The sequence below is a fragment of the Adiantum capillus-veneris genome, chromosome 11 (assembly GCF_014529385.1).
Source record: "Adiantum capillus-veneris isolate H3 chromosome 11, ASM1452938v2, whole genome shotgun sequence".
Classification (NCBI taxonomy): Eukaryota; Viridiplantae; Streptophyta; class Polypodiopsida; order Polypodiales; family Pteridaceae; genus Adiantum; species Adiantum capillus-veneris.
The window spans coordinates 150,763,204-150,775,551 of record NC_140941.1 but is presented as its reverse complement, the minus strand read 5'-3'; the positions used below and the strand labels follow the sequence as shown (position 1 = coordinate 150,775,551).

The window sequence follows — 12,348 nt, the reverse complement described above, 5'->3', positions numbered from 1 at the left end:
TGCAATGAAAGGTGGAAAAAAAGGGAAATCCATAAGCACTAGCTTTGGTTTTTGGATGGAGAGGATTTGGCAACATGGATGGCTACATGAAATTCTTTGTGAGAAAAGCATGGCATACGACGTCAACTTAAGTCATTAAAATTAGGTCTAATTTGTAGCTTTTGGTGTGTCGATTGATTAATATCCCTCTATTGCTATTTATTTAGTGTAAGTGCTCGCAATGATGCTTGCAATGGTTGTGTCTCTAGCCATCAACTAAGTTGACATTGTGGGGTACAAATAAAGTCTTAGTAAGCAAGTACATTAGAATAGCAACAAGAAATCTATCATCATTCAAATGATGTGAATAAAAGATTGTGGGTCGTGTCACTTATGTCTGCTCCTTGGACATGTACAATTTTATGTTTGTGTACAACTTGTGGCAAGAAGCTACATTGCAAGAGACGTTTGTTGTTCAGGGCAACCTCCTCGAGAAGAAAAAGACATTCCTTTTATTAGAGTCAAGAATGACACTTAAATGTCTTTAACTTTAGATCACGAGGAGGCATCATGAACACTTTATAGTCCGATGAGACCTTCATTTTCTTCGGCTCACTGTCTATGTGTGTTAGCTAGGGTGTTCAACTTGCCTTGTAAGAGTACCCACGTGTGACAAGAAAGTTATTTGGTACATAATGGAAGTGTGTATAGCCATCTAAACCGGTGCGAATGGCTACATGCAAGTTTCTAATGGAAATCTTTACCTATGAGTTTGTACAGGTAGCTAGCAGGGTTGTTTCATTTGCCTTGTATGAGCGCCACATGTAACAAGAAAATTATTTGGTGCATAATGGAATTGCCTATAGCCATCCGCGCCGGCGTGGAATGGAAATCTTTACCCGTCACTCCTGCAAACATTGGCACGATTGTTCAAAAAATGAAGGGAAAATCACCAAAATACCCCTCTAATTTGTGGGAAGTCGCAAAATACACCTCAAATTTCAAAAATTCCCAAAATACCCTTGTATCTATTTTAGTTGGATTGTTCACAATTTCCTAATCTTTATTCTTTTTTGACAATGGAGATCCATTTTTAGTGCTTAGCATGTAATTTGTCACAAATTACCTCCCAAAAAAAGACAATTATGTCTAAAAATAATGAAGCAATTCATCTCCAAAACCTACATAACTAGCTCAGATTCTAGTTTAAGTATCTTGTATTGATAGACAATCAATCTTCTTATGAAAAGCTACAAAATTTTTAATATTCGGATAAATTTACTCTCACAACTAGGGGTATTTTGGGAATTTTGGAAAATTTGAAAGGCATTTTGGGAATTTATGACAAAGTAGTGGGTACCCAGCTGGGGAAAATCGAGAAAAACGATAGAATCATGTGAGATCCATTTTGAAGTTGAATGGGAGGTGTCGAAGTTTGCAGACAAACGTCTGAGCGAGGGGGGAGATGCGAGGCGAATTTGGCTGCTCATGCTCCAGCCACATGCTGCAGCTCCTCTGCATCCTGTCGCACAGGAAACTGGCAGCTATGGGGGCGCAGGAGGTTCAAGCTATTTTTTATATGCAGGGAATTGTGCTCAAACATCGCAACACCTATTGCATGCTGTGTTGGCTACGAGAACATTGTGAGGTCGTACCATAATTATGTCACGCATTCGAACTCCTCATCCGCCTTTTACAGTGAGATAGATCTCAACTCAGAACTCGAATCTGAGGAGTATCCGATGAATATAATATCAGCGGAGCCAGTGGCATTGGGATTCTTTTTAATTTGAAAGGTATTTTGGGAATTTCCACAAATTAAAGGGGTATTTTGGTAATTATCCCAAAAATGAACTACCTCTAGCCATCCACGCCGGCATGGATGGCTATAGGTATTTTCACGTCACTGTTTTTTCTTGCCTATTCCCATGCTACAAATCCATGCTACAGCGCAACGATGAAAGGATGCTTCTCTCTCTCTCTCTCTCTCTCTCTCTCTCTCTCTCTCTCTCTCTCTCTCTCTCTCTCTCTCTCTCTCTCTCTCTCTCTCTCTCTCTCTCTCTCTCTCTCTCTCTCTCTCTCTCTCTCTCTCTCTCTCTCTCTCTCTCTCTCTCTCTTCCTTCTTCTTCTTCTTCTTCTCCTCTCTCTCTCTGTCTAGCGACGGCTCCATATCAATCTGTTCCATCTTGTTCTTGGCTATGGTGAGAGTGAGCATGAAACGGGGCCTGTGATGACGGAGCTTGCGCTCCCCATCCTCTTAAAAAATGGGCAGCCTATAAACCCAAGCGACCCAATCTTTCCATTACCGCCTCCTCTTCCACTGCCATCATCCACTTTATCTGCATCATCAGTACCAACATTACCATCCACTGCAACTTCGACTACTTCAGGAGCAGATCCCACTACTCTTTGCAAGTACAGAATCCAGCTTGATTGGTCTTCTGCTGATGATGAGGAGTAGATTGCCCTCAAGCTTCAATCTCAGCTCATGAGTACCCTCCCTGTCCCACATGACCATGTAAGTTGCATTCTTTCTGTCGATGAAGTATCTTCCTCTACAGAAATTGTCAAAGTTCATTTTACCGTTGCCAAGAAGAGAGAGCAACTTAATGCCATCTCCGTTACCAGAACACTTGGTGGCTCTAACCCGCAAGGTGAAGGCTGGGGTGTACTTATCCGCCTAATGGGTGGCCCATCTTTGCCTCCAGCTTCAACTTCAGTCGGTATATTTTCTCTCTCTCTCTCTCTCTCTCTCTCTCTCTCTCTCTCTCTCTCTCTCTCTCTCTCTCTCTCTCTCTCTCTCTCTCTCTCTCTCACACACACACACACACACACACACGCACACACACACATAGAGAGAGAGAGAGAGAGCTTTGCATTGCATTAAAAATAAACCCTGGAATAGTAACAATGATATAAGTGGGGGAAAACCCATTAAATCAGACCATAAAAATACTTATATAATTAGTGAGAAGTGGCATGAAGTCAGAGAGAGAGAGAGAGAGAGAGAGAGAGAGAGAGAGAGAGAGAGAAGAAGGAGAGAATTTTAACTTCGTAGGAAACTATCCCAAGAGAACTTAAAAATCTATCTGGCAAGGAGAGTTGAACTCAAGACCTCTTATTCAAGAGGGAAATGGCATAACCAATCTACCACACTTCGGTGATAGAAAGATTATACCATTTTCCTCTTTATTAGCACACCCACACACACAAGAATTTTAACATCGTAGGAAACTATCTCGAGTGACCTTAAAGATCTATCCGACGAGGAGAGTTGAACTCAAGACCTGTTACTCAAGTGGGAAATGGCATAACGAATCTACCACACTTGTGTGATAGAGAGGTTATACCATTCTAGTGGTCCCCATTGTCAAGCTACATTCCACATACACTCTATCGATAGAATCAAAGACAGGGCCTAAGTATGTGTCCATTCAGAGAGAGAGAGAGAGAGAGAGAGACGGGAAAATAGTGAGTGTCACCTCGCGTGAAGTCCATGGTTTCTCTCAAGCTGCAGAAGTGCCTGGCCAGCATTCTCAAATGTGTAATGGCCCAATCCCAACGAGGTCAATGAGATTTCCTTGGCCAATTCACTTTCAGTATGGCAGGACATCACCAAGATCATCAAAGATGGTTTTGTAATTTGGAATCTAGCCAATATTTACTATAAGCCAAGGATGAAGTGTGGTTCCATCCAAGGTCTTGTGGTTGAGATGCATGTGTGTTCTACGTTGACTTCTTTGTGGAGAGTATCTACACGTCAAAGGATAAAAAGGCATGTAAGAATACATTTTCAATTCAATTTGAATATCAGAGAGCCCAAGGAAAGGCTATTTGTTAGAGGAAGGGTGCAAGAAGGGAAGAGCTATTGGTGTTGAAGCTGCTCTAGTTATAGTCGCGTTTAGCAAGACCACAAAGATATCCAAGAACTAAGCGATATTTTTTAGGACTTGAATTTTGTAGGGATTTTACATTCATACTCGCATGTGTCTATCATCAATGCAAATGACATTTGAGTCTTTGACTATGGGGGGAGAAGCATCATCAAGGAAGAAGTTGCATGTAGCAAAGGAGAAGTTAGATGATTTGGAATGTTTGCTTGAAGATGCATTAGATTATCTGTCTGAGCACAAAGATAGGAGGCAGAAGTCTTGTTCTACTAAGAAGGGAATCATGCATTTGCAAAAATCATGTGTGTATTTGAAAGAGAAATATGAAGATAGTTTTGATTGTGATCAGAGTATTAGTGATGGTGATGAATAAAGTGTGCCTACTTGGTTGCCAATGATTGAGGTCAAGGAGTTCAAAGAGATGGAGAGCCAAAAACCATCCTTGAGTGCCCCTAATCCAACATTAGATAGCATGTTGGATATTCACAAAATTCAACAAAAAGTTGATGAAAAATCAGCAAATCAAGGAATCTTGAAAAGTCAAAAAAATATAAACAATCAAGAAGATATGAGGAATCAGTGACAACAAACAAATTTAGAGAATCTCAAATTGAAGGAAGATGATGATGTGATTGATGAATTTTGCTTCATCTTGATGATGAGGAGACCCAATAGGAGTAATGGTGATTGAGAAGAAGGGAGTAGTGGAGGGTGTGAGCCAAGGAACTCACCAAAATTCCATCCAAACCCCTAAATCAATATCATGATTTAATCCTAATGAGGTAGATCTTCAATCCCATAACCTCAAGGAGAAGTGGGATCCATCTTAGATCATGAATATGCTTCAAAAAAGCAAATTCTTAAATTTTCAATCACAAAACAATAATCATGTTGAATATTCAAGTGGTGTTTCAGGCTACTTTGATTTCCAAAAGTCATTTCTATTTTGAAATTTTCTCCATGTTGCAATGCAAGAAGGAAGGAAGAAACAGAATGAAGCAGATTTGTTGATTTGGAAGTTCATTTGTCTTAAATTGAAGATCACGCTACTTTGCCTAAATTTCCAAAAGTTGAATCTAAAAGAATAGAAGCTATTTTAGAATTTTTTTTAAAGCTTTGATGGGGTTGCAGAGGGTTGAAAATGGTCCAAAAGTTCAATTCGGAGAAAATTTCTCTAACATGATTGTTCTACATGTGAAAGCGTGCTTTTGTGATGATTTTGAGAAGAAGTATGAGCAACTTGATGTTTTCCAAGATAATTCAGATTTTTTTGAAGAGTTTATGCAATTCCTAAAGGCTAAATATGATTCAGGAAGTGCTCAGATTGAAGAGGATTTTATTGAGTTGCTTGTTTATCAAACAAATTCTGATTTTTGTGATGATTTTGATGAGAACCATGGACAAGTTGATGATGTTTTGTTTGAATATGGTGAAGAAGATACCAATTTGTTGTTGTGTAGCTCTGATTTTAGATCAGAGTGGACCTAGAATACATCACTTTGATAAATTTTTGAGTCTTCATAGTCAGGATCAAGAGTTTATGGAGTTTTAGTTGGGTTGTGAAGATAGAGTTCCTCAATTACAAGATCTTTTCAATTATAAGGATTCTTGTATGAGTTTTGATGATGTTCTTGACGATCTATATTCTTTATATGAAAAATATTTTGATGCAATGTTGCTAATGGTTTTTCAATTGTTGAAGCAATGGTTTTTACTAATGATTATGTAAATTTTGTGCAAGTACCTAAAGCTAATTATTTGAATTCTCATGAAGATGCTTTAATCTCTCTATGTGACTAAGCCATGGAGGAGATGATGCTAATATTATTTTATCTTAGTGGTTTTATGTCGTTATTCTCAATGACATAAGGATTCTATAGCAAGGGAGAATTCTACATATCAAAGAGATCCTTTTATGTAGTATTTCTTATATTTTGATTGAGGAACATAATGTGATTGAAGATTTCTTGTTTTCTCTTGATGAGGAGAATGTTAAGGATGTACAAATGGAGCAAAAGCTGAGTTTTACACAATTTGAAAATGAAGGAGTACAGATTTAAAGTTCTTTGGATGAGATGTTTCTAGATTCAATAGTTCAATATCAGATGATTAACTCGAGTTTTTTTATTTTGGATAATGATCAATATGACATGATGGGAGTATTTCTTGAGTGCAAATTAATAGGAAGATGCAATCAAATTTTCAACGATCCAAGTTTTGAAACATCAGTTTTTGGTGTTTTTGATATTTTTGCAATGGAGTGAAGTGATTTGTTTTTGTCAAAATATTATAAAGTTGAGTATAAATTGTTGTTTTGGGGGTCTGAATTCAATCAGAATGTGAGGAAAACAAATCATATTGTCAGTTTGTTACTTGAAGCTCCACAAAGTCACAAAAATCAGATTTTTGAAGAAGCTGATTTTATAGTTGGATCTAAAGTTGTTAATCCATGTCTAGAAGTGGTGGAGATGTTGAACAAACATTGTTTGACAGTGACAAAGTTTATTTTCCACATTAAACCTGTTTTAATTCTCTTTGAAGTAAACTTTGATTTGTTTGAAGTGATGTTTGTTGCTAATAGGTGGATGAAGTTGATCCTAGAGATGTTTATGATGTTGGAATTAGGGTTGCAGGAAAACACACACAGCCTGGAGAAGACAAAGGAATCTCAAGGCACACAACAGAGAGTGTATTACTTAGTGTGCAATGGAAAGATAAGTTAGCCCTAAGTGATGGGCGTATATACGATGCACGGGGGGAAAAACCTCTTAGTGAGGGAAAAAATGTCACGACGGTCCTAAGTGATGTGTCTGTTCACACATCACTACCACATGTATATGGTAACAAATCCCCCCTGGGAGTGATACGGTGAAGCAGAGTTGGCACATACAGTATAGGAAAGTGCCATGCCCTAATGACATGATCAGTCCACAAAGGGGGGTAAGCCCAAAGCTTTGCAAAAAGCTTAGAACTTCTCATGAGACGATGCCTTTGTGAAAAGATTTGCAAGGTTTTCTTGTGTTGGCACATAAGCCAAGTTGTCTTGTGTTGGCACATAAGCCAAGCTGATCTCTCCTGCTGAGAGTCTCTCCCTGACATAGTGGTGAATGCACCTCAATGTTCTTTGTATGAGCATGAAAAATTCGGTTCCTTGCAACTACTAATGTGCTCTGACTGTAAGTGTAGATAGTGTTGGCAATGTCCTGTCCAACACCCAAATCAGCCATAAGGCGTGTGAGCCATACACAGTCAATTGTAGTTGTGAAGGCTACCCTGTACTCAGCCTCACAATTGGAAGTGGTGACGGTAGGTTGCTTCTTACTCAACCATGATATGCATGAGCTGCCAAGCATGAAACAAAAACCACTTGTGGACACTCGTGTGCCAAAACGACCATCCCAATCTGAGTCTGAAAAATCATGTAAATCTGGTGGCAATAATCTCCCCTTGGGATAAAACAAGCCAAGATGTAAAGTGCCACTCAAATAGTGAAAAATCCTCTTGACAGCCTGCCAATGCTTAGACCCTGTGCTATGCATTAATCTGCTGACCTGTGAGACTCCAAACTGAATATTCAGCCTTGTGTTGCATACATAAATGAGGCAGCCAACAGCAGTTTGGTAAAGAGTGACATGAGCAAGATCACGAACATCATGAAGACTCAATTTCAAACTTGTTTCCATGGGAGTGGCAATAGGTTTGCAATCCTCAAGTCCAAACTTACATAGCTATGTCTCGATGTAACTTTTCTAACACAAGGCAATACCACCGTCACACTGCTTAAACTGTATACCCAAGTAATGACACAACAGTCCCAAACTGTATACCCAAGTAATGATGCACATGGAGAACCACAATTAGAAGTACATCACCCTCATGCTTTACATACAATGTGCTTTCTGTTGGACTGTTACGAAAGCCTTGTTTGGCCAAATGAGTGTCAGCTTTCTCATACCAAGCATGAGGAGATTGCTTCAACCCATACAAAGCTTTCTTACATCAACACACTTTATCCTCTCGTCCTTTCTTGACAAAACCGTGAGGCAGTGTTACATAAACTTCCTCAAATATGTCACCATTCAAAAAAGTAGTAACAATGTCTGACTGATGTATATCCCAACCAAAATGAGCTATCAATGCACATAGAAAATGCACAGTAGTCATACAAAAAGTGGGAGAAAAAGTCTCTTCATGATCTATGCCTTTTTTCTATGCATAACCTTTTGCAACAAGTTGAGCTTTATAGCGATCAATCTCACCATCCGGCTTGCATTTCAACTTGTAAACCCACTTTGTACTAATGTCCTTTTTGCCAGGAGACAAATCACATAAAGTCCATGTGTCATTTTCTATAAGTGCATCATATTTTGATTGCATGGCAACCATCTAATTTTTTGAATTTTGTGCTTCATCAAAAGACAAAGGCTCATCAACATCATGTAAGCTAGACATAGCCAAAGCATAACAATCTGATGCATAAGATGCATGGCGATAATTTGAACGAGTATCACTAGACAAATGTGCATCCAATTTGCCGTCACGCAAAGTATGCACCAGCCAGTTTGGCATACCTCTAGCCTGCTTATTCTCAGCCTTTCCTCATTAAGTACAACACGTACATCTACATAAGTAATAGATTGATGTGTAACATTTTTTGAAACCCCATAGGATGTACATTTGCCTCATTGGAATTTACATTTGAAATTCCACCACTGAAAAGAGGGAACAAAGTGTCATAAATGTCATGTGAGCTTACATTATTGTCTCTAGTACATGACAACAAGGGCTGAACAACATCTTCCACAAACAAAACATCCCGTGAGACCAAGATACGATTTTTTTGTGGATGACAAACTGTAACCTTTACTTTTAGCACTATAACCAACAAAAATACATTTGACAGCCTTATCATCTAATTTTCTGCATTGCGTTTGTGGCACCAAAGCATATGCCAAACAACCAAAAACACGCATGTGCTCAATAGAAGGATTTCTATCATGCCATGCTTCATATGGAGTCATAGATTGCAAAGCTTTCGTAGGACACCAGTTTAGTACATAAGTGGCACACATGATGGCCTCAAGCCAAAACGAATGCGGCAAAGCTTGACTCTTGACCATACATCGTGCCATATCTGTAAGTGACCTATTTTTTTGCAACACCCTTTTATTGAGGCATATAACGCACTTTACATTGGTTTTATATCCCACAACTAGCCAAAAATGCATTAAACTCATGAGACATATAATCCCCCCCTTGATCGGAACAGAGGGTGCCCATAGTACATTTTGAGACATTTTCAGCCATAGCCAAAAATTGTTTAAAGCACATAAATACTTTGGACTTTGATTTAAGCGAATATACCCATGTATGCATGGAGTAATCATCAATGAAAGTCACAAAATAAAGGTTAACCAAGAACGAAGTTTGCATGGTCCCACAAACATCACTATGCACAAGTTGCAACCTACATGTGGCCCTAACTCAACCATCCTTTGGAAACTTCGAATGCTACATCTTACCCAAAATACAACATTCACAAAAACATTTGATAGGTGCTTCAAGAGGCGGCAAAGAAGCAACCATATCAAATTTTTGGAAACATAGTAAACTAGCCAAGTTCAAATGCCCAAAACGTGCATGCCAAAATTTTGCATCTGAAATAGCCTTAGAATCCAGAACTGCATTTGTAAAATTTTTCTCACACTTGTTATATAAAGTGAGCTTATATAGCCCACGGCATAAAATGACAAATGCAACAATTTCATCATCAAAATTGAGATCATGTATTTTACATTTGTCATCCACAAATTTGACTACAAGACCAAGTTTAGCAAGTGCAGATACAGACAAAAGATTCTTCTTGATCAACAAGTGTGAAAGAAGTGCTATTTGTAGTAGTAAGCACAATCTTTCCAACTCCCTTGACCAAATAAGAGGCATTGTTGGCACAAGTGACTGAATTCCCATGAGAGACATCCTCGAGGAGGTAAAGAAGTCATGATGAGAGGTAATGTGCTTTGTAGCACCACTTTCAAAGTACCAACATCTGTAGCAACTGACAAACATGCATCATAGACAGAAGGGTCATAAGTGAACTCTGCACTAAAAGCCCATTCTGCATCAACATCAGCATCATAGTTTCCTTTCACAGAAGACTCAACAATAGCTGCATTTGTAGTGGAACCAGCATTAGTAGTGGAACCAGCCTCTCTCTTCTTAGCCTCTTTGGCCTTCAATTTAGGACACTGCTTGATCAAATGATCACTAGCTTTACAATAATGGCAGTGCATCTTCTTTTTGCTCTTATCACCTGAATTCCTAGAAGAATTGCTGCCAACAGACGCATTAGGAACTTGCAATTTCCACTCACAGAAGAACCATGAAAGGTGGCTAGATTGTTGTTACCACCTTTTCTTTGAGCAGCAATAAAGGCCTCTTCAATTGCACGATGTCTAGTCCTATTTATTCTGGAAAGTGACTCTTGCAATGGAAATGTGCATAATGCATCAAACTTGACAGCTTCAGGATTTCCTTGGGTCATAAGTCTCCAAGTACTAGCAAAAGTCTGCTAAGAATCTGACAAGGCATCAAGAACAATCTGCATAAGGAAACTATTGAAATGACTTCACTTGTAGAAATAAGTTTCTCATCGATATCCTTGACACTTGCAAGAAAAGTGTCTATGTCATCTTCCTCATGCATAATCTTCGGCTCTAGCTCTTTATGCAGTAATGCAATTTTTGCCTCATTGCGACTTGCATAAAGACCAGCTAGAATATCCCAAGCCTGTTTTGCATATTTTTCTGAACAAATGTGAGGACTAATATGTTAGGAAATAAGACGTAGCTAAATAGATAATTGAGTAGATTACTTAATGGAGAGAGACAGATTTATATACACGAGATTATAGAGTAGATAGAGAGAGAGAGAGAGAGTACACACGATATACGTGGTTCACCCAATGTGGGCTACGTCCACGGGAAAGCAACCACTCAATGGCTTTAGTACTTCAAAACAAGAAGTAGTTTACAAAGGGATTATACCCTTAATGGAGCTCCCGCCTTGCTTCACTCTCACCACCTCACACTCACCTTGTTGCATCAACTTCACACTATAAAATGTGTGTAGAAATGGCCTCCTTTTATAGGCCAAAAGGGCTGCCCTCTCTTATGAGAGACAGCCATGTGTAGCCGCCCTTGTGCGAATAAGTCCAAATCGGACCCTCCAATCTGCCCATGTGTGGCCACCCTTGAGAAGACAAGTCCGCTTTTGAATTCGGCCACCGGCCATTGAATTCGGCCACCGACCACCGGCCATTGACTTCCGACCACCGGCCATCGGCCATTGACTACCGGCCACCGGCCAACCGACCGGTTGTTTTCCGACCACTAGCCGGCTGCCGTCCGGCCATAATATTCCGGCGAAAAAAAAGTCTTGGGGGCCTCCGTCCCCGAGGCCTTTAAAGTTGCCCCTGATTCTTGTCCGTGAAAATTTTGGTTTCTGGTGAGTGATTTTCCTTCACGCACGATGGCTTCTCCTCATAATGGGGGCCTTACAAATGTGCGCTTTTACCACAGAAAATTACAAGGGTAAATCAGGCTCCATACTTAACAATCTCCCACTTGGAGACTGATCTCCAAACCAAACCTGTGACTGCTTTCCATTCTGGCTTCTTATCCTTGAATGCCGATTGAAGATGAGCAAAAGCTCAACTTCTCCTTGTTGACCACCTTTGTAAACATGTCTGCAGGATTTTCACTTGTATGCACCTTTCCTAGCTTTAGTTGTCCCTCTTCCAAAAGAGTGCGTATGAAGTGATATCTCACCTCAATGTGCTTTGTCCTTGAATGAAAGGCTGAGTTCTTCGCAAGATGGATAGCGCTTTGGCTATCATTGTACAAGACACAATTGTCTTGTTTGAATCCAAGCTCTTCTAAGAATCTGTGAAGCCACAGAATTTCTTTGCTTGCCTCCGTCATTGCTACATACTCTGCTTCCGTGGTAGAAAGTGAAACCACTTTCTACTTTGAAGCCCAGCTTATTGCTGTGCCTCCAATCGTGAACACATAGCCATTAGTGCTCCTTCGAGTATCTTTGTCACCTGCCATATCTACATCAACATACCCTTCTAGAAAAATATCAGTTCCTCCAAAATACAAAGCATTTGTTGTTGTCCCTTTTAGATACCTAAGTATCCACTTCACAGCTTGCCAATGCTCTTTACCTGGGTTGTCCATGAACCTACTCACAACTCCCACTGCATGTGCAATGTCTGGCCTTGTCCAGACCATAGCATACATTAGAGAACCTACCGCTGCAGCATATGGAACTTTAGACATATAGGCTATCTCCTCTTGTGTCTTTGGACACATATCCTTCGTTAGTTTAAAATGACCAGCCAAAGGTGTAGAAACTGGTTTTGCATTTTGCATTGCAAACCTTTCTAGTACCTTCTTGATGTAATCTTCTTGAGATA

The 12,348-nt window shown here is 39.6% G+C and overlaps 1 protein-coding gene across 1 annotated transcript; it reads left to right on the top strand.

Annotated features, from left to right (window-relative positions):
* Window positions 1-4,988: 4,988 nt before the first annotated feature.
* LOC147448219 (uncharacterized) lies at window positions 4,989-5,357 on the top strand. Its single transcript, XM_086524519.1, has one exon. The coding sequence runs from the start codon at window positions 4,989-4,991 to the stop codon at window positions 5,355-5,357; it is 369 nt and encodes a 122-aa protein (XP_086380645.1).
* Window positions 5,358-12,348: the final 6,991 nt, after the last annotated feature.

Coding starts and splice junctions, on each gene's coding strand:
- LOC147448219 (XM_086524519.1), top strand. CDS start 4,989: ATGGGGTTGCAGAGGGTTGAAAATGGTCCAAAAGTTCAATTCGGAGAA.